The sequence below is a fragment of the Colius striatus genome, chromosome Z (assembly GCF_028858725.1).
Source record: "Colius striatus isolate bColStr4 chromosome Z, bColStr4.1.hap1, whole genome shotgun sequence".
NCBI lineage: Eukaryota > Metazoa > Chordata > Aves > Coliiformes > Coliidae > Colius > Colius striatus.
Genome location: NC_084790.1, coordinates 3022552 through 3044347, shown reverse-complemented (window position 1 = coordinate 3044347; position 21796 = coordinate 3022552). Strand labels below are relative to the sequence as shown.

Here is a 21796-nt window from a genome sequence, read left to right as displayed (position 1 = left end):
TGGTTTAGAAAAGAGACTTTATTAATGGCGCTGCTCCCCGGGACGCAGCCGCGCCCGGCCCCGCGCCGCGCCCCCGACGCGCTGCTCGCCGGGGAGCCGCCGCCGCTGGGCCCGCAGGAGGCTCGGGCAGCCCCGCGGCCGCGTCCCCGGGCGCCGGGCGGGGGCTCCGGGCTGTGCGTGCGCTAGGCGAGGAGGTGGGAAATCCTTCTTAGCGGGAAAGCAAGCGTATATGTTGGGTTACGTTAGCGGGAGCGGCCCTGCCTGCGGGGAAACGGGCTCTCGGGGAAGGGCTGAGCGCAGCAGGCAGACGGCGGGGAGCAGGAACGGGTGCTTCCCTTTGCCTGGCCACCGGGTTCAGCTTCCCCGGGCGCGGCCGCAGCTCCCCCTCGTGCCGGGCTGCATGCGAGGCCGGGCTGTGCTGCGGTGGTGGCGGCCCCGCGCTGAGCTGGGGCTGTGTTCTGCGGTGGGTTAGCTATCCTAACGCTGCTTTGCTGGAGGGAACGGGGGGTGGGCAAAGCTGCACAAAGCGGGAAACACAGGATGTGGGCACAAGCTTGAGCCATGCTGAGACCCCTGGAGAAAGCATGTGCTTGGAAATACTCAAAGTCCAGTGCTGGTGTCAAGGCTGCTCTCAGACAGTCAAGAGTCTCACATGGCAGGAGCACAACCCATATCCCATCTGGAAACAAGTTGCAGCTGGTGGCAGTTGCTCTGGCACTGAGGCCTACACATCCCCTCTCCCCTGGGCAGGGAGCACATACCTCACTGCCTGCTGCCACCACCTCTGTGGGTGTGGAGGGACCAGATCCAGCACCCCAACTTCACGGTGCTCCGTGCCCCAGCAAGGATTTGCCCGTGGCTATGGGGCCTCTGGCAGCCACATCTGTAACTGGGGCAGGGGAGCATGTGGCTCGTGCTGCTCCTGCTGCAGCCCCAGGGTTATCTCTGCGACAGCCCTGGGACAGCAGGAAGGAGCAGCAGCATCCCCTGGGGCACCTGTGGCAGTCCCAGGAGCAGGATGGCTTTGTGGCAAAGCCAGTCCTGGCACTGCCGCGATACCCAGTCCTTGGGAGGGCAGAGAGGAGCACTCGTGGGCCTGCCATGTGACCAGCTCAGCTTCACCCATATTCTGCCCATCAACAGGACTTGCTTGGCTTTTCTCTCACGCATGCTGGGTGCATCCCATTTCCTCCGCTCCCCTGAAGAGGTGGCGTGCTGGGAGGCTTCCTGCATGCGGGGCTGGCCGTGCAGGTTGGCAGAGGGAGCCAGGGTGGTGTGGGCCAGTGGGCTGCTTGGCAGGAAGCTGTCTTGACACCAGGTCTTTGCTTATGGAGGACATTTGAGCTTTCCAGGTGTACAGCAGTTATCTTGGTTTTAGCACTCTCCAGCTTGGGTCAGATCCCCATCACTCAAAACCCGTCTTCAGGTCGGGTGCTTGAAGGCTCTCTGGCAGCCTGCAGCAGGAATGGTCTCTGAGGGTGATTTATTTAACAGTGTAAGAAAAGAAAACAAACAACAAAAGTCCTGTGTTCCTAATGTTTCTGTGTGCTAAAACTAAAATATAAAATACACCTCGTCCAAGCAGGCAGGGGGTCGGCGTCGGCTCTGCAGGGTAGTAAAGATGCTTGGTGTAACTTCCCCTGGGGCTCCAGGGCAGAGAGAGAGAGCTTGAAATGTGAATGATTCCGTGATCCGCCGTCGTCCTCAACCCTTCCGCGCCGCGGCCTCTCCTACTCGCTGTCGCTCTTGTCCACCAGCACCGCGTCGGACTCCTCCGTGATCTCCAGCAGCGTGTGCATCTCAGGGCTCTCCCCACGCAGCAGATCCGAGTTCTCTCCCTCCTCTCCACCGACCTCCACCAGCTCCGTGGCTTTCACTTCCACCTCTCCCTCTCTGATCTTCTTGACGTGGAAAGTGAAGGGTGGCACTTTGTAGACGGCTGTCTTGGACCGGGCGTATATGGTGTGGTCAGGGGTGAAAGACTTCCTCAGCTTGTCCCGAGAGGTCTTCATCTTCTCTCTCCTTTCGTTAGTCACAATCTTCGTGCCCAGTTTGTTCATCCTCTTCTCCAGGTTGTGGCGGGTCTTCTCCAAGTTGTGGCGGGTCTTCTCCAGGTTTTCCTTGGTCTTTAGCTTAGTCTTCTCCATCTTCTCCTTGGAAAATGCCTTCTTGAAGTCATCCACTCTTTTCATGCCGCTCCTTTTGATGCGCTCTGCTCTTGACTCTTCAATAATCTCTTCAATCTCCACCTCTTCATCTGAGGAGAGCTGGATGTGGTCCTCCTCTGCATGGTCCTCACCTGCGGGCACCTCCTCACCCTCGCCTTCCTTCTCCAGCTTTTCACCTTCCTTTAGAGACTTGCTGATGCTCAGTTTAGACGGGAGCTTCACTTCATCCTGCAAGACACAGAGCGGAGCCCGTGAGACACACACACACACACGCGCACACACATAATGACACACACACACACACAGCTCCAGCGCTCCAGCCGCCGGAGCCGATCCCCCGCCCACCGGCAGCGCCTCGGAGCAGCAGCACAGCTCCCACTCATGGCCACACAGAGCCAGGCGACGTCGGTGCTGGGCTCATCCTCCCTCAGTGCACCTGATAAATTACTGTAAGGAGAATCTGCTTTACCCGCAGCAGCTTAGGGCTGTGCTATATTTAAGCTTAGATATACCAGCTCTGCTCGCTCTAGGCTGTGTAAGTGCAGGAAGATGTAGGCCAGCACTGAAACTGGAGACTTCTCCCTTTCTCCCATGTTACAGTCCCATCTCCTCCAGTTTCATCTTCATTCTAGGACCTGGCCATTGCAAACCCCCTGCTCCTGGTCCCAGGAAAGCCCTATCCTGTGTCCTGCCATTCGGGGGGGGAACAAACCCACAGGAGGCATGCAGGGATCCTTTGCTCTCCAGCGCCTGCCCAGAGCCCTTCCCGTCCCCCCAGGTCATGGTGTGCCAGCTTCCTTCTCATGGGTGGTCTTCTCTTGGTGAGACCACAGGCCACCTGCAGGTCTCCAGCCTGGCCAGGGTCAGGCCAGTGGTCGCTGCAGGCCTGGGACAGTGCTGCTGGGCTGCAGCACACTTGCACATGCTGGCCTGGCTGACCCTGGTCTGCCTTCAGACTTTCCCAAGGACTGCAAGGTCCAGATGTGGGGCTGGGACATCTCTTGGGATGCAGCAGGCTGTTCTGTTTTTCCCATTTCTCAACTGAGGAATAAGTTAGGGAATTTGTCTTGACCCATATCTGAAGATGTCAGAGGCAGCAGCCCTGACTCACACAGCGAGGTCTGCAAAGTTCCGCCCCCTCTACTCGGGACAGGGTGAATTCATTCAGCTTCTCCACTCTCCCAGGTCAGCCAAGTTTCTGATCCCAGCGACAGAGGACAAGCATGTGCCCAGAAGAGGGGCACAGGTCTGGAGCAGGATTGGTTTTCATCTGAGCAGCACATAGCGTGCGTCCCCGCTGCAATGAATCGCCTCTGTGTTCCCAGGACAGGCTGGAAATAGCCCATCACTGTACGAAGCATCACAGCTGCGGGGCTGCAGCCCACGGCTCGGGAATTTATTGCCTGAGTGGTTTTAATCTACGGAGCTGGGCAGGAGAGGCATGGAGCTGCTCAAAGCAGTGCTGTCAGAAAGCCAGCAGCAGCCAAAAGGCAGTGGAATGGGCACACAGAGAGGGGAGCTGCTGGGCTGAGGTTTGGAGTTGAGCCTGGGCAGCAGGACAGCCAGGTGCCATTCCCTGCCCCACAGGACCTGAATGGAGCAAGGACAAGGGATCCCAGCCTGACACTGGCAGAATCGTGGCCCACTGAAAACAAAGGTCAGACCCAGGGGTACCTCAAGTGCTCAAAGTGCATGGCAAACGCTCACAACCTTCGCCTGGCTTGAGGATACCAGGAGCAGAGCTGCCCTGTGCCCTGGGAGGGTGAACTTTCCATGGCACCTCCTGTGCAAGGCTGCATGCTCCACATGTCAACAAGGGCAAGTGCTGGATTGTGCAGTTGGGCTCAAACAACCCCAGGCAACGTTACAGGCTTTGAGATGTATGGCTGGAAAGCTGTCCCACTGAAAGCACCTGGAGATGTTAATGGACAGCCATCTGAACAGGAGGCAGCAGCATGCCCAGGTGGGCAGGAAGGCCAGTGGCATCCTGGCTTGGATCAGCACTGGGGTGGCAGCAGCAGGGCAGGGATTGTTCCCCTGTGCTGGGCCCTGGGGAGGCTGCAGCTCCAGGGCTGTGTTCAGTGCTGGGCCCCTCATTCACTGCCACAGGGACACTGAGGGGCTGCAGCGTGGCCAGAGCCGGGCAGCGGAGCTGGGGAAGGGGCTGGAGCACAAGGGTGCTGGGGAGGGGCTGAGGGAATGGGGGTGTTGAGCCTGGAGAAGAGGAGGCTGAGGGGAGACAGGAGCACTCTGCAATTCCTTGACAAGAGGTTATAGTGAGGTGGTCTTCTCTCCGATAACGAGATAAGGCAAGAGGAAACGGTCTCAAGTTGTGCCAGGGGAGGTTTAGGTTGTACCTGAGGAAGAACTTTTTCACCAAGAGGGTTCTTAAGCACCGTCCCTGGCTGCCCAGGGAAGGTGGTAGAGTCCCCATCCCTGGTAAGATTTAAAAGGCACATAGATGAGGTGCTGAGAGACACGGTTTTGTTTGGTGATGAGCTTGGCAGTGTGACATTAGTGATTGGGCTCGATGATCTTAAGGGTCCTTTCCAGCTGTTGTGATTCTACATGTCACACTTTCCCTGCATTACCCACTGCACCAATGCAGCCACGAGCTAATGAGCTACATAGATGTCAAGAGCCAGGACACTTCTGATGGTCAAAGTGCCAAAACAGCCCTGAGGCCCAGCCCCAAAGAGCTGCACCGACGCCAGCCCTGCTTCTGCGCGGGTTTCTCTGGCGCTTCTGTGGCAGAGGACACCCCGATCCCTGGCGCAGAGCTGGAAGGGACGGTGTGTTTGCACACCCACACCCTGAGCACTCCCCCACACTGCGCAGACACGCTGCTGCTCCAGCAGCCCAAGGTCATGGACATGCTGCTGCTCCAGCCTGGGGTGGTTGGAGGCAGGACAAAACAGTCCCTCTGCAGACACAGCTTGGCCACCACTGCTGCTTCCCTCACACCACTTGAGAAGTAACAGAAGCTTATTGAATATGTGACCCCAGCACAACTTCGCTTGGGGGAAATTCAGATGCTTTTAGCTGTGTTCTCACTTTTCCTCAAGCACAGGACACTGATATTCCTTGGACAAGCTGTTGTTCTGGGAACATGAGGGCATCTGGGGTAACTTTATGAACAGGGAGAAGGCAGCTCTACAGAGCACTGGGCTCAGTGAAGGCAACACGAACTGCTGCATCCATGCTCAAAACACAGAGCCAGCCAGCACAGGGCTTTAATTCTGGGTTTTATTCAGAGCAGAGAGTGGTACTGGGCAAAGCTCTTCACCCACCATATCCCAGCTTAGGTCTCAAGTACTTTCTGGAGATTAAGGTGAAGTGACTAACATATGTTTTCTTCATTTAATTAGCCACTTGAGGAGAAAACAATACATGTGCTCTCCAGAGGGTCAGGTCAGTCCAGAACAAATCCACATCACGGGGAAGGCAGGGATCCTGTTGTCCACAACAACACCTGCTGGAGCAATCCCAGAGACTCCCGTGGACCCTGCCCCACCAGCAAGAACATCAGGAACTCCGGCTGTTTCCTTCCCTCTGAGTCAACACAATGAGCCAGAACAAAGGCATCCCCCTCTCGCCTGGCACGACTGTCACTGGAAACAGGCCATATCCTGCGAACTCAGATCCTTATCAGCCCCTTGTTAGCTCCAGAACATGTGTCTGCAGAGAGAAACACCACCTCAAAACCTCAGTGTCTTAGGCACAAATAACCACCTTTCCTTGTGTTACACCAGCAAATCCATCTTCTGACTGAATTTTCTGATATGTCTGAATGTGCTGCACCAGCAACACACCCATCCAACCTCGGCAGCATGCTGTAACTCTTTTCTTACAATTGTGAAAATGTGGCCAGCAGCAGCTCCTGGTACATGGGACGGCTGGGGCAACCCCTGTCAGAGTGACGCTGAAGCTTTCTCTAATCCCTGGGAACAGAAGGAGCCTGGCTGATTGAGCCTGACTCCCACAGGCTGTACTTATCTACAGACCCACACTTATGCTATCCCACGTCTACAGACCCTCACTTCTGCTGCCCCAAGTCTACAGACCCACACTTCTGTGGTCTCACATCTACAGACCCAAACTTCCTCGTGCTCCATCCCTGCAGGCAGCTGCCCGAGCCCCAAGCCCAGCATGGAATTGAGACTGCTCATGCCTCTTTCAGGAGGCACCCTCATTGTTCAAGCACAGAGGCAAAGAAGGAACACAGCTATTCCCATAAGCAAGGATGCTTCCAATCCCAACCTCTCCCCTGGAGACTGTTTCCAAGAGCTTTTCTCCAGCTGTGCTTGGGAAACTGTTTGCAACCTTCACCCGGCCCCTGTGGTGCAGGGCAGAGTGACAGGGCAGCGTGCCCACAGCAGGGCTGTCTGTCAGGCTGGCCAACGGGCCTCAGATAGTGCATCTCTCTTCCCTATGGCTGGTATACTTCCTGCATTTTTTCCCCCTGACTCTTCTTCAATGTGATTGCTTATGTGAGCTGCAGATAGGCAGCTGGAGGACAGCTGGCGGATTTTCAGTGCTGTGTGCCTGGGGTCACTGTCCTGCCTCTGAGCCCACCTGCACCCAGGGAGCATTCCTGCCAGCATAAGCCAGGCTCTGGCTTATGCACTGGACAGCTGGTGTGAGAAAACCAACAGCACTGACATGTCTTAATTGAGATGAGTACATTGCTGCTGAGCATCCCTCACCTGTAGCACCCCACCTACAGCCAGGCGCTACCCAAACACCATCAAGGGGCTCTTCCTCCTCCTCTTCCCTGCTTGAGAGCTGTTTCTCTGGTGGGGAAGGGGAACTGCCTGGTGTGAGCAGAATGTGCCTGCAGACACAGCCATGTCTGCCTGCAGTGAGGACAATGGGACCTCAATCCAGAACGATCAAGAACCATCCTGGGTTCATGTGTCACTGCTACACAAATCCCCGCTCCAGGCAAGGCACTGTGGTCTGTGCAATTTCACTCATGACTCATCCAAATGAGCCACATTTTTAACACCAGGCATTCCAACTACTCTATTTTTTACTGGGAAAACACTGACCCTTGAGGTGGGTGTGTCCAAAGTCCTGGGCCTTGGCATCCTATCCTGTGTTCAAACCCTGGCTCCCAATCAGCAGAAGCAAACCCGTTCTCATCTCTAGAACAACTTGACTACAGCTGGCACAAAGACAGCGAGTAAACAAGATTCCTCACAAGGTTTTTATACCAGAAAAATGTTGCCCTGCTCTATGCACAAAGCAGAGCTGCACCCAGCAGAAGGATGGGACAGACAGTGGGGCTGTGTGCTGGGACTGAGCTCACTGCTATCTGACATGTGTCACATAAAGGTTCGGCTCTGATTCAAGTCCCACTTTTCTTTTACCTGTTTACAGTGTGCCACCTCCCAGACCATTTCACAGTCAGGTACCAAGACCTGTGCTGTCCCTTTCGGGGGAAATGGTTTAGGTGTGGAAGCTCCCTCCTGGCAGAGTCGATGGGACTGGCAGCCTGGCAGCCTGACAGCCCACAGACCTTGTGGGCACCCGGATGGGCCTCGGCACCCATACTCTGCATCAAAGGCAGCTGGTCACCAGCTGACAGGGTGCTGGGCTGCTCTGCACTCCTCCAATTTCAAACCACTTTGAGCTGTCAGATCAGCCGGGCAGCCCGGCCTCTGCCTCGCTCCACTAATTGAGCTTTTTATCTGCCGTTGTTTTCAAGCCCAAGTTCCCTTGCAGTGAGTCACCAGCAGCCCCATATGGGCATGTACACATTGCCTGGTTGCTACAACACATGTAAACACTTCCCCTGTCATATAAAAGGCCAATGAGACACAAAGCTGAGTTGCATTCCCAGCCTAGCAGAGCTCTTGGAGCATTGCAGAACCACCAGCAAACCTGGGGAAAATCCCCAAAATGTGACAAAGGCTCTCGAGTTGCTCTTGAAGAGATTCTTACTGTCAGTGTGTAAAAAACACAGTCCCAAAACTCCCAGCCACTCCAGTCTCCAGTTTGAAGGTTTAATGGAGGGTTTTTCGCAAGCACACACTCATCACATCTGCAGTTCATTTAGTTTGGTTATTTTTACACGATTGCAACAGCACAAACAGTTGAGTTTGGTTGACATGCAGCTATAACATGCAGAACATGACCAGCTCACATCCCCAGGCCCTGCTGTGACCAAAAAGTGCTGGTCCTGGCTGCTGCTGGTTGAGCAGGAGCTTGCTACTCCTCCTGCACCACACCAGCCCCTCCTCTTCTCAGTCAGGGCAGATCAGACCATCTCTGGTCCAGGGTGGAGGCTGAAGGAGGATTAAAAGCATCTGGGCAGAAGACAGCCTTCCAGGTCAGATCGAGCCCTGCCTGAGAAGAAAATGTTCTGCACTGCCATTGTCAGAACTCTTGTTCTGATAGCCCTTAGAGGATGCTTTTCTGTGCTGATCTTCCATCGGTGTCACGGAAGGAGCATTCAGTTCTTTGTGAGGAACAGCAACACACCTGATAAGCATCCACAGCCTAGCAGAGCTCAGGGATACAAAGATCCCCTGTTTCCTTCTCTGTTGCCTTGTGGAACAGACTTCTATGGAGATTGTAACTGCTATCAGACTCTCTTGCTTTCTTAAAATATGTCTTTTTTAAAAATCTTGTTGTTCTCCTTCAGAAGGAGAAGTTTTCCCTGACAGCCACCCCAGAGACCCCGACTCCCAGGCTGAGTTCACCTTTGCCTGGCTCCTGGGGGCCTCCTGTGCCCAAAAGGCAGGCAGCTAGAGCTTAGGGAGTTTTTCCAGTAGCTACACAATAAGAGGAAGGCTGAAAGAGCACTCTGTTGTTACCACAGGCCCTTGTGGTATGAGATACATGTTGGGTAAACAGCAGTTAAAGTCATTACTGGCACCAGCCTATGCACAGGAGCTCAGCTTCAAGTGAACAGCACCGGCGGATGCCACTGAACAGAATAGGATGCTGCAGGGCCAACCTGAAAGCAATGGCAGTTTTATGTCACACACTTTGTGCACTCTGCCTGCCTGTTATATACTTAAAACAAGGAATTCAAACCATTTCACAAACACTTACAAACTAAACCTTACAAGAAGCCTGAGGAGGTAAATAGAATCATAGAATCATTTTGTTTGTAGAAGACTTGAGATCCTCAAGTCCATGCTGTCAAGTCTCTATTTCAGAGAGAGAAACTGAGGCTCAGAAAACAGGCAGGATTCACCCAGTCACAGCAGATGCCAGCAGAGCCCACTGCTCCTGGCTGCTACCCCTTCATGCAAGCCATAAAGCAACTCCTTCCTCCCAGGCCCAGGGCCACGGCAAATCTCGTAATGCTTGAGAGAAAATCCCAGCTCCTCACCACTCCTTGTAAGTAGGGCAGCAGCATGCAGCAAGCAGCAAGCAGATCAGCCAACACGCAGAGGCATCGCTGCCAGCTGAAAAATCAGCCTTGCAGCAGCCACAAGCAGGAAGAGAGGCAAAGGCTCTGGAATCAGCAGCTTTCAGAGTTTCAGAAGAGGTTCAAAGCAATCTTCGGGGGGTACTCCTGCTGAGGCCCTAAACTGCTGCCTCCTTGCATGTCTTCTGCTTGATTTGGGCCATGGCAGCGTCTGCAGCGCGGGCAGGGGGAACCGTTCCTGGAGACAGCTCAGAGGGCAGTGCCTGGCGAAGACTCAAAGCTCACATTCTGGATCTTCTCAGGCTAAGATGAGGAAAACTGTGTTTCAATGGCCAGAGGAAAGGAAGCACAACGGAAAAACTTACCTGTCCCAGCTGGGAATGGGAGCAGGAACGTCGCCAACAAAGTTATCTGGATTAGCATGAGAACAGGCAGAGAGAGAAGGCACAGGAGGCTGATTTAGCAGAGGGAGAAGCCAGGTAGGAAAATGTGACAGAAAGGACAGTCAGCAAAGATTGTTTAAGAGGGAAGAGTGTCCCTCTAATTTACAGTAGGTCCTAAGAGATGCAGAATCCTTTTCTAAGGTTTTAGACACTTTTATGCTGAACAGTGCCATAGGGCCAGATTTGGCTCACTTTCACACTATTGTTCACAGAGTGATTTGATGTCAGCTGTCCTGGAGGTATCTCCCATGTCTGTGGTGGTGCTGAAAGCAGAGCTGACTTGTACAGGTAAGACTAAGAAAAGATGGTTATTTTTAAAACCTATGTTTATTGGTTCCAACACACGAGACAGAGATGGAAACAGCTGGGTGTGATTCCAAACCCACATCCCCTGGTTCTGTCAGTGTACTGGCCATACCCTGAAACAATGCCGAATGCCACCCAACAGTTTACAGATGTCCATATCCAGCAAGGCTGGAAAAATGCTCACTGACAAATCAAAACCTCTCTCTTCTGCTAAACACACCCTGAGGACGGAGGGTGGCTACTCAGCACCCCAGGCAGCAGCTGGCACATAATGTTAACCCCTCCATATGTCCAATGTGTTCCAAAGGTTGGACAGATTTTATCTTCAGTAGTGCCAAGAGGCTATAAAAAGAGAAGCCTCAAGTCCTTGAAGAGAAGGCTACTGAACCCTGGACTGAGAAGTCACCAAAGAACACTGCTGAGACAAAGGAAAAGACCTAAAATACGAGGGGAGAAAGCAAAATAGGTTGGGATTAGGTAAATGTTAAAGGGATAAATTAGTTCCTGCCCAAGTAGTGCTTCCCTGACCAGTAGAAGTCCTTCCATACTCTGTAATTCTGTGTATTGTGCAACCTTCTTGGCACTTTTACCTATCAGGCGCATCTAGTTGCTCTGTGCCCTGGAAGCTATGTCCTAAAAGTCTGGATCTTCTTCATTAGCTGGTGAGAGAGAGCGCGGTATTGTACAGGCACTGGAGCTCGTTCAAACCTGGTGGTGAAAAGCATGGAGGGGAACGGTACAGGGAGAGGAGAAGGCTGTGTTTGGAAAAATGCTTGTTCCTAACAGTGAGTCAGAAGAAAGGCAGGGCTGTAGGAAACAAAGAAGTAAATAGATTGCAGAGAGAAAAGGCACTTTCCTCCCCCTCCCCCCACCCCCAACTTTGACAGCAGAAAATAAGTTTTGATTGTATTATCAGTCTGTTTGTACAACTGGTTTTACTCTCAGAACTGCTCCTCCCGGATAAACCTGTCCAACTGATTAATAACTCTGGAGCTGTTTCTGAACAGCAATCTAGTGAAGATGTAGTTTGCATTGCAGATGATTTGCAGACAGATCGTGCTGATGCTGACATTTGCATCCTCACATAAAGCTATAGACTAAACATCCTGAGGCTTTTTATTCTAAATATTTGATTTTCTCTCACTGACACTGAGCATCTTTGTTTCTGGCCTTTGTATTATCTTGCAGCTGGACAGTGGACCCATAATTCTGCAGGTATTTCATAACTTGTGCAGGATCCTGCAGAAATGAGAGGATAACATTTTCCCAAACAGGATAAAAGAGGGCTAAGGGTGTTGCCAAGAAGCTTCTGAGTCATTGCCATTCTTTACATGGGTGACAGATGCATCCCAGTACATCAGAGAGTGGAGACTGACCAGTTCTTTACTCATTACTCAGACAGAGAGAGCACATTGAACTTCTGGGTTGTGCTGCAAGAATCATAGAATTACAGGAAGATGGTGGTTGGAAGGGCCCTGCAGAGCTCACCCAGCCCAACCCCCTGCTAAAGCAGGTTCCCCTTGATCAGGGGGGCACGGGAATGTGTCCAGGTGCATTTGGAAACCTCCCAAGGAGGAGCCTCCACACTCTCCCTGGGCAGCCTGGGCCAGGGCTCCCTCACCTCAGCACCAAACAAGTTTCTCCTTGTGTTCCAGTGGAACTGTTTGTATTCCAGTTTTTGTCCATTATCCCTTGTCTTGTCACTTGAGACAACAGAAAAAAAAGTGTCTTCCCATCCTCCTGACTTCCACCTTTTAAATATTTGTAGGTGCTAATGGGACCCCTTTCAGCCTTCTCTTCTCCAAGCTTGAAAAAGCATCTTCAGCAAAGCTGCAGGAACAGCCCTAGGTTTCACCATTTCTGTGCCTAGGTCAAGCAGTCATTCTTTGGGGGAAAAAATGGCTGTGTTAAGCCTGAAGGTGGTTGCTGTCTCCTCCTGGAGCTGGGACAGGTGACAGCACATGGTGAGTCACCCACAGCAGGCTAAGCACCAGCCTCGTGAGCCACACTGAAGGACACCAAGGGCCACACGCCAAGCACGGAGCATTTGCCTTCAAACACAAGCAGGCGAGCAAACCATACAGGAGAACTGAAGACAACATGCAGGAGTACCACTTAGAATCACAGAATCCCAGAATGGTGAGGGTTGGAAGGGCCCTCCAGAGCTCATCCAGCCCAGCCTCCTCAACCAGAGGGCACAGAAATGCCCAAACCAGGTGGGTTTGGAAGCTTCCCTCCTGAGAAGGAGCCTCCACATCCTCCCTGGAGAGCCTGGGCCAGTAAAGAAGTTTTTCCTTGTGTTTAGGTGGAAATGTTTATGTGTTGCAGCTCATGCCCATTATCCCTTGTCCTGTCGCTGAAGGCAACAGAAAAAAAGGGTCACCCCATCCTCTTGACACCCACCCTTTAGGTACTTTAAGCGTTAATGAGGTCTTCTCCAGACTCCTCTCAGTCTTCTCCAGACTAAACAGCCCCAGGTCTTTTAGCCTTTCCTTACAGGAGAGGAGCATCTCCCACGATGCACACACCCTTCTGCAGTGCCCACAACACTCTGCAGCTTTTACCATCTACCAGGCAAATTCCCACACAGAGAATGCTGGAGAGTAACGGGGCTGTGTCTTTCCAGAGACACATGATCTGAGTGCTGCCTGGCTCCTTGAATGCTGTAGTTTATAATCCCAGACCAGCAAACTTGGTCACATGCTGCCTGGGATGGTTTTTCCTGCTGTATGTCCAGGATGGGTTAATTTGTTTTTGCTGAGGGCAGGTATCTAGCTTAGGAATGGGAAAATGAGTCACAATGTCACTGGAAACTAGAGAGTTCCCGGCACATTGCTGGGTGAGTATAGCTGACAAACACTGCACTTCATATAGTTCCATGTGCAGAGGCCTCAGTCATCAGACAGACATGACAATGACCTGCTTGGTTCTGTTGCTGGCAGATATAAAAGAAGCCTGAGAGAGAAATACGTGATCAAGAAGAATATCACCTTTGGGTTTACTTTCATGAGTCTTTAATCATGCAATCTAACCTTCTCCCAACTGTCTGAGCAGGCCCTGGCCTTTTGTTCTAATACAGTTTATTGCTGCATGGCTCAGTATGTAACTATAATGCTGAAAGGATTTCAGCAAAACACAGTCCTGGCACTGACTGCTTATAAATAATACCTGAGCAATGAGGTATTAATGCAGTGGATTCCAATTGCAACAGAGAAATCTGCCCTCCAGACCTGTATTTCAGTAGAAAGACTGACAATCTGCACTAAGTAAAATCCTGGAAGTGAGCACTATTAAGATCCTGAAATCTTTTAGAGGCTCAGTCTCCTGTGAACTATTATCTTGAGACTCTTATAACTCAATAACGTGCAGAGAATGTGGATTCTTGCACCTCAGATGTTAGTACAGTGCTCCTTACCATCAACTGAGAGTTCAGCACTGCAGCCTGAAGGAAACAAGTCAAACAATATTTTTCTCTTTCCCCTGGGATGGCAATTTTTCACCTCTAATTTTGCTCTTTCTTTGGCCAAAAGCAGAAGAACAGAAGGGAAGATACAACAGCTGTCTGGGTTGAGATCCCTCTGCTTCAGCAACAAAGAAGAAGGATGAGACACAAACAATATTAACTCTCAATGAATGAGCATCAGTTGGTAGATTCAGGGCTTTTTGTTTGTTTTTGGGTTTTTTTTTAATAAAGGCTTCATGATTCATTCTCTTTGGTATTTCTTTTACCAACAGTACAAAATAGAGCGAAAGCAAATCCAGCACCAAAGGAATATCCTCCCTCCATCAACCCCACCAGAACTGTCACGGGATGAGGTGTTTTCTTGGGATTTGGTAGGTTGCTGATGCACAGATCCACTAGCGAGAAGGTCACAGTAATTCTCTGCTGAACTTGGGATAAGAAATGTTGTGGCTACAAAGGGAGCTGCTTTTGAGTGGATTCACAGCAAATAAAAACCAGGTTTTTTGTTTTAAGTATTGTCAGAAAACACACACAAGACCCACTGGCTGCTGCACTGCAAATCCCCGCAGTGAATCACTGGGAAAAACTGATGCTACTGATCCAGAGACTCCACTTAAGCTCAGAGTGCTTCTAAGCACATGGAGACAATTGATCTTGCAGGAAAAGCGTGATTTGTGTGCCTAGAGCCTATGCCTATAACCATCCCCAGTACTGACATTCAAATTTTATCAGAAACTTCTATTTATTTTTCAACATGTGTAGCTGGGCAAGCTCCACTGAAGTGAAGGCATGTAACCCACACGGGTTGTTCCTTGGGCCTGCAGATCACGCCAGCTGTCTGGAACACACTGCTGTCACGCAGCTCACAAGGTTTTTGTTTCTGAATGATTAATTTGAAACAAAATCATACCTCAGGGCAGCTGATGTGCTGTTCAGGAGGTGGAGAGAGGCTGCAGCTCAGGGGTGGTGGGTGCAGTGGCTCTGTATGGCCTGTGCTTCCTGCCTGGTGTGTCTCCTCATGCCCCTGAGCTCATCCTCTTTTCCACGCTCTCTTTTAAGGAGCACAAACCTAAAAATGAGGCAGTTCAGGTCTGGCCTCCGAATCTGTCGTGTTAACGTGTGGGTTTGAAATCCATCCCTCCTCCCCACGACCGACAATGTTGCTGCTCTCATCCGTATAAGGCCCACTCAAGGCACAAAAGCCGAGCTGTGCTATTTATATTTCCTCATCCAGCCCTACCTACCCTACACATTGTACAGCTGTGATTCACCTTCTACCCTGCTCTCACAACCACTTGTCCCCTCCCAGAGGTATTCCGTGTCTTGTGAGGCTCTGAGCAGTCAGCAAAGAGCAGAGGAGCCCCGTGGGAGCCCTCAGATCTGACAGTGTGGGGAGCAGCCTGTCCACACGTTATGAACAAAGGCCACTCTCTTTGCAACAAAACAATGCCACACATCACGAGTCAGACTTCCCCCGAGCTGGGTGCCCACATGAGCCTCAAAATAAAGGATCAGCACACTTTAGAAGTTCAATACTCAATATATGTGCTGAGAGCTGCAAGCATTTGCCTGGCTGTAGGAAAAACAGGCCTTTGACGTTTTCAGGAATAAGTTTAACTGTTGAAAAATAGTTGGAGGAAAAACACTTTGCTTAAGTAAGTGCTGACACGTGCTGCTCTTCAGAGGAATGTGGCATGCTGGCTGCAGTAGCTTTTTGCATGGGACATCCATTATTTAATCACAGACTGTAGTAGCCAGCCCCAGATTCTTGTATCCTAAAACCAGGAGATTTGGGATGAAGTCACTGTAGTTTGTTTTGATTAGCAAGCACTCTACCAAATTTGTTGGTGTCCTAATTTCTCTGAAAGACGGGAGCCCAGGCCAGGCAGCACAAAGGAAGCACTGAGGAGCTCTGTTCTCATGGGCTGCTGGTACGTGCACACAGACATTTGACATCAGACTTTTTAGGAAGGCAAGGCCTGTTTATGGTAAGAGGAACGAAGTACTGTTTGCACAGCAGCTTGTTAAAAGTCTGTCGCTTTTGCTTGTCATAGGCAAGCTTTCAAAACAAAAAGGTGTGGTTATTTGAGAGGGTTTGGGGTTTCCTTCAAATCTTATTCTGAAGAATCAGTCTAATTCCCTATGTTAAGCTGATACAAAAACTCTCACCTTGGTAGGAATCAGACCAGCTTCTGCTAAAATAAGGAAGAAATGCGTTTGAGAGAGTGAGCAAGTGGCAAAGTGCACACACCTATCTATGCGACTGCAAGTAACGGGTCTGTAAACTTCTGCCTAATGCCTCGCCCTCACCCAGTGAAAGCGGTTTGCAGCTCTGCCCTTTCTCCCCCCAAAGTCTGAAACTACGCTGGCAGACACTCTCTAGCCTTGTCACGACAGCTCAGGCTTTCCCTGAACACAATTTAATTTTCATTTCCTCCTCATCTAACAGCCAGCAAAACACAACTCTCTCGTCTAGTTCGACCCCTTCTCTCAAGGTGCCACAAGGTCTTATTCGCACTCCTGAAATAGTCCCTCCGCAACGGCTGGAGACTCGGCATGCAACGCTGAGAGAATAATCAAGCACCTATAACCAGTGAAGAGCTGATTTATCTTTACCTCCTTTATCTCTTCATACCACAGAACCATGCAATATTAAATCCCTGCAGAGCATGACTATTCTTTCACTCAGCTATCTTGCTTGAAAGTAGCCATCGCTGGGTTTATGTAACACTTCACGTCTTTTACGATGAGTTTACCTCTTGTTCTCCAAACAGAACAGCCTAATACATCTTTGTATTCTTAGCCATAACAACCGAAAATGCAGCTGCACAGGGAAGTTAATCATAGCTTTCCAAAGGCAGCTCTTTTTCTGAGTTAGAAAGCAGTAATACTGTTGCTCCCCATCACAGAATTAATTATAGGATCAGGGAAGTATCTAACACAAACTTTGCTAAGTGGTGGGTCTTGAGAACTGAAACACTGAATTAGAAAAGAGTTAGTTTGTAATTAGGAGCACATCGTGAATTTTCCTCATTTAAACTCCCAGGGTGGAGCCCATCATGAAGTTTTGATTTCACAGACTTGATACATTTTTTTAAACTCTTGTGATTATTGACACTGAAACACTCAAGGACGTAAGTAAAAGTGTAATCCAGCAAGAATCAATAAGGTATCAGCAAAGCAGATGAAGGTCATCCTCAATTTGACGAATGCACACAGAAACATCACTTCCTTCCACATAGAGTTTTGTGATTTAAGTGTGTTAGCGTTATCTGTTCTGCATAATCCCAGAGGAAGTACCACTCTCGTCACTGTCGTGCTGAGAATTACGGCAATAAAACATTCATATGAATAAATCAGGACACAAAATAAATCAGGACTCTGATGTCTTTGCAAATCTGAAGTTCAGTCCCCACTGCCAGCTGCCTTAGGAATCGCTGAAGGATGACAAGTCAACGATCACAGTAAGACACAAACCCTAAAAATCTTATTCCTTCCAGTAAAAAAACTAAAGCAGAATAAAAACCCCAAAGCAAAACTTTTGAGAACCCCCAAAATTTTTCACTTCTTCAGAATGAAATCTCTCCATGAATAAGAGAGGCTCCTGTATCTGCCATTATTTTTCCTTACAACAAGCCATACGATGCAGGTTTCTAAACTGTACATTGACAACTACAGGATGACATTTTTTATGGAGCACAATCTACAGAATAATGCCACTACTAAGCAACACTGTTTTCTATTTGAGAAATGATAGAGTAGCTCTGAGACTGTAGGTTGATATCATTTAGAAACATTCTGTAGTGACCAAACAAATACGTTCCCAACGTTTGGAGGAAGCAGTGGCATTGCAGAGAACTGCAAAAATATACCCCATTTTTCCAGGGGATTCCCTGTGGTCCATGTCTGGCCATCAAATTCTTGTTGCAGGGGTCTGTGTTTACCACAGCCTTGCAGCACAATACTACTGTCGAGAAAAGTCTCCGTTACTCAGAAACATCAGTATTATTATTGTCTGTTTCTTTCTAGCATTCAAATGTCAAAGCTCGTCATGGGTTTGTTTTTTCGGGTGAAGCACCAAATTAAGAGACAGTTAAAAGTTTCTCCTCCAAGAGACCTCCATTTGCCTCAGCAGTGCCTGCTGCCACACCGCCAGTCTCCTCAGCACTGGATCCATGCCCGTCATTGAGCACTCTCTGTGCTCTGTCATCTCATATTCAGCTCACAACAAATTCCATTCTGATTTACAAATTATTCTCTTTTTTTTCCCCCTAATATCTTCATGATTCACAAAATTCCTGCCTTATTTCTCCTCAACTGATTCGCTCAGAGGCTGCTCTGTCCTCGTTACATCAGCAAGGGTATTGCCCCTGCCTTCCTTTAGAAGCAGAATTGCTTTTTCATCCTCAAAGAGGAACTCTACTCGGTAGTCCTAAGCAACAGCAAACTGAAACAAGCAGCTCACAGAATGACAACCTGTAAATGTTCGGGATGCTGCCAGAGGACCAAGCAGCTTGTCAGCTCCCTACCTATTTCCGTAACCCATGAAGGCTTGGGTATTTCAGCCTTTCAGGCATGACAAAACTACAAATGCTTGAGCTCTGAATCAGAGAGTTGCACAGGCCCCTGAACTTGTGAGATTCCTGAGCCTATTATGCTCAGCTGCCCCTTCAAAGCCTGTTGTAAGAAGCATTTTCTTTTTTCTCGGTTTTCCTTCTCTCTCTTCCTGTGATCAGTACTAGATGCTTTCTCTATTTGTCCCTGGTGCTGTCTATTATTAACCCACAGGCTTCTAACTGAATCATTAACTATTTCACTCACTTTTCTTCTGTGGCCCAATACAATAGTTTGTCCTGGTAAGGAAGACTAACTACAGACAGGAAAACTGATAGAAATATCCCTCTCTTTCTTCTTGTTTAATGTGAAAGCAAAAATCCAAGGCTTAGCACAGGGGTTGAACATCAAGTAAACCAAAGCTGTTATTGAAACCAGACAACCAGAAGATTCAGGCCTCGCAAAGGAAACATGGAAATAAAAAAGAACATGGAAATCTGTATGAGCACAACAGCAAAGGCACAGTCGAGTACTAAGGGGCTCGAGGAGCTGTTCTGTATTTTCTCTGTCTCTGCCCTGGACAGTGAGACTAACCCCAATGCTGAGGTTACAGTCTCTTGTTGTTATCAGATGCATGTCACAAATCTGAAATATCATCGCTCTCCACGTAGCAATACACATGTTGCCACTCAGTAGAAAAGACGTTGGCAGACAGATTTACAATACCCTCTTCCACAACCCAGTACATTCTTGTTCTTTTTTTAGCTAAGCAGTAAAATCAGGTTATTTTTGACACTTCTGGCCCATTGCAGTGAGCACTTAGGGCTGTTCTTACTACTTTCATTAAAACTCCTGTAAAATGCAGCAACTCTATCAAACCTTGTCTTAAAACATGTTAGACAATGTCAAATGAAGAATGAGAGCGCTCCTTCAGACCTGCCTCATTTTGGGCTGCTACAGAGTCGGGCGAGTTTGTGAGACTAACGGACCACAAACCACGCAGTGTGACAGAACCTTCAGCAAAGAAAACCCTCTGCCAACAGGATGTAAAACAAATCATGACACAGCTCCTTACCTGATAGATCATAACTTTGAAGTTCCTGCGCTTCAGGAGCTCCGCTTCGTTGGCCTCCAGCTTCTTTATCTGCCCAGCTTGCTTCTCCAGGTTCTGACGGACGGTCTTCACGTTGACGCTCACCTTGCGCACCTTTTCCAGCATCTTGTTCACGGTGTTGCTGGTGGTGGTGTGTGCCTTGGTCAGCTTGGTTAACTCTCCCTGGATGCTGGTCACTGCGCTATCCATCTCTTGCTGTCTCTCCTCCAGCTGTGTTTGGGTCAGCTGGATCTGATCCACTGCTCCAATGATCTTGTCCAGAAGGGTCAGCACCATCACGCCATTGATCTGGTCTGATTTGATGGGTTCTTCGGGCACTTGCTCCTCTGAGGCCTCAGAAGCAGTTGGTGGTTCGATTATTTGCAAAGTAGTATCCTCCATGATCGCCTGGGAGTCCTGTCCTGGCTAGCAGAGCCCAGAGAAGCTGTCACTGCAGGGAGAGAGAGGAGGGAAAACTAAACCCTCAGCTAAACTCTGCGCTGGGAGACACGCCAGAAATGGAGAGCGCAGTGTGTGGATGTCTGTGCTGAAATTCAAATGGCACGGCTTCTGCAAAGCCGTCCAGTGAAACTGCCCTGCAAAATTTTCCAGGCTTGCAGGTCATTGGCTGACTCCACCTCGGCTATAGAAAAGGAGCCTGCTGCCAAATGCCTGATGACCCACCCTTTCTGAAATGATTAAAATAGTTGGAGGGGAGGCGATGGCTCTGCATGCAAACACAGGCACAGCTCAGCAAGGAATGCAGAGCTCTGAAACTACAGCTGCCACTTCTTTACCATAAGTCTAAAGGCACTATGAGTAATGAGAGGAAAAAACAAAAAACCTTGAATACACGTCTCGGGAAGCTGCTGGAAAGAAAGCAAACCCCATCTGGGTACAGCTGTATACACTGAAGGAAGGCTGCTTTAAACAACTGCACACAGGAGAGTTCAGAGGGAAAATTCAGATCTTTTGCCAATATTCAGGTTTTGGGGGTTGATTTTTTTTTTTCCTTCCAGCCTGATTTCCAATACCTTAAAAAAAAATGCTACAGTTTGGATTCAGCAGTTATGGGACAAAACTTCTGGATCACAAAAGAGCAGGTTGCCCTGTGTGCAGATGTACACAATAGGTGTACACATGATACACGTGGTGCACACCACGAGTCTGCACAGGTTTAACACAGAAAGAATAAATGTAACTCGCTCCTGAAGTGAAGCAGCTGGCCACTCCCACCCAAAAACAGCTCCCTCAGCTCTGCCACCATCTAGCCATAGACAAATCTAGTCATTAAGCTTTTAAACGTGGGACAGGCTTCGGCATATGCCATGCAAATCTGTACTTGTAAGCAAGGCCCAAATACATTGTGTAACGTAAGGCTTTATTGGTAAAGAAAAACTGTTGTTTCAGCACTTCTAGAGTCTGTACTGGGGAAGAAATTGTCCTTATTTTGCCAACTGTTAACCTCAGTATTGACACAAAGCACCTTGTGGAGCTATCAGCAGCTGACTGACTGCCTTCAAAGACACTGAGAAGGTGCTCCCAAAGGCCATCTACAACAACCCAGCATGGACAAGGAAGGTTCAGATCTAGAGTGACCCAGGATGAAACCCTCTTTGCTAGCATTGGTGTTGACTCAGCCAAGGGAAATCAAACTCCCAGGGATGGGACTGCTGAAAGTCCTTCCAGGCTCAGCTGAAGGGCTGTGGCCAGATAGGGAAGGTTGCAGTTTCCACTCTCATCCTGTAGCCTTGACAACAAGCAACTCATGCTCAGCACATCCTGCCTCCCACCGGGGTCAAGCCCACCCTTGCAATTTATCATGGGCTGGCAAATAAAATAAATGCTCTACAACACCCCATTTTTCCAGGCTCTCAGCCTGCCTCGAGACAGTGCTGGAAGCAATGCTTAATGCTGAACATACGAGATGGGAAACCCAGGACACACAAACAGACATACAAGAACATTGTTTAATGATGAACGCTCACGACAGTCAGCACTTTCCGTGCCCCTGTGCCTTTCTACCATGTGACAGCTCACTTTTTACTGCTGCTGGACCCACATTGCACCATTGATCTAGATTTGGCTTCACTGTGCATCAGTGTATTGTGCTGTGTGGCTTCCACAATAGGTATTATGTCATGTATTAAAAATAGGTTGCTTTTCTATACCCTGTTTTTTCCTGGAGGGACCTTTTTTTTTTTCCCTGAGGATTTATTTCCAGTGTTTGCTGATGATGAGTCAGTTCCATGAAAAAAAACATCTCACTCTGGACAGATAGCATTGAGGATCTCACAGGGGTTGTCTGCTTCAGAGAGGACTTGCACAGAGAGAAGCTGTGACGCTTCACATCCAGGACGTGAGGCAAGCAGAGTAGTGCTCTTT

General features: G+C 49.6%; 1 protein-coding gene across 1 annotated transcript; it reads right to left on the bottom strand.

Annotated features, from left to right (window-relative positions):
- Window positions 1–68: 68 nt before the first annotated feature.
- Window positions 69–20021, bottom strand: CAVIN1 (caveolae associated protein 1). The gene is made up of 2 exons (XM_010204384.2): window positions 19394–20021; window positions 69–2396 (listed from the first exon to the last, which is right to left on the bottom strand). The coding sequence occupies exons 1-2, from the start codon at window positions 19811–19813 to the stop codon at window positions 1731–1733; spliced, it is 1086 nt and encodes a 361-aa protein (XP_010202686.1). The 5' UTR covers window positions 19814–20021; the 3' UTR covers window positions 69–1730.
- Window positions 20022–21796: the final 1775 nt, after the last annotated feature.

Coding starts and splice junctions, on each gene's coding strand:
- CAVIN1 (XM_010204384.2), bottom strand. CDS start 19,813: ATGGAGGATACTACTTTGCAAATAATCGAACCACCAACTGCTTCTGAG. Junction 2,397..19,393: donor TCAAAGTTATGATCTATCAG/GTAAGGAGCTGT, acceptor TGTGTCTTGCAG/GATGAAGTGAAGCTCCCGTC.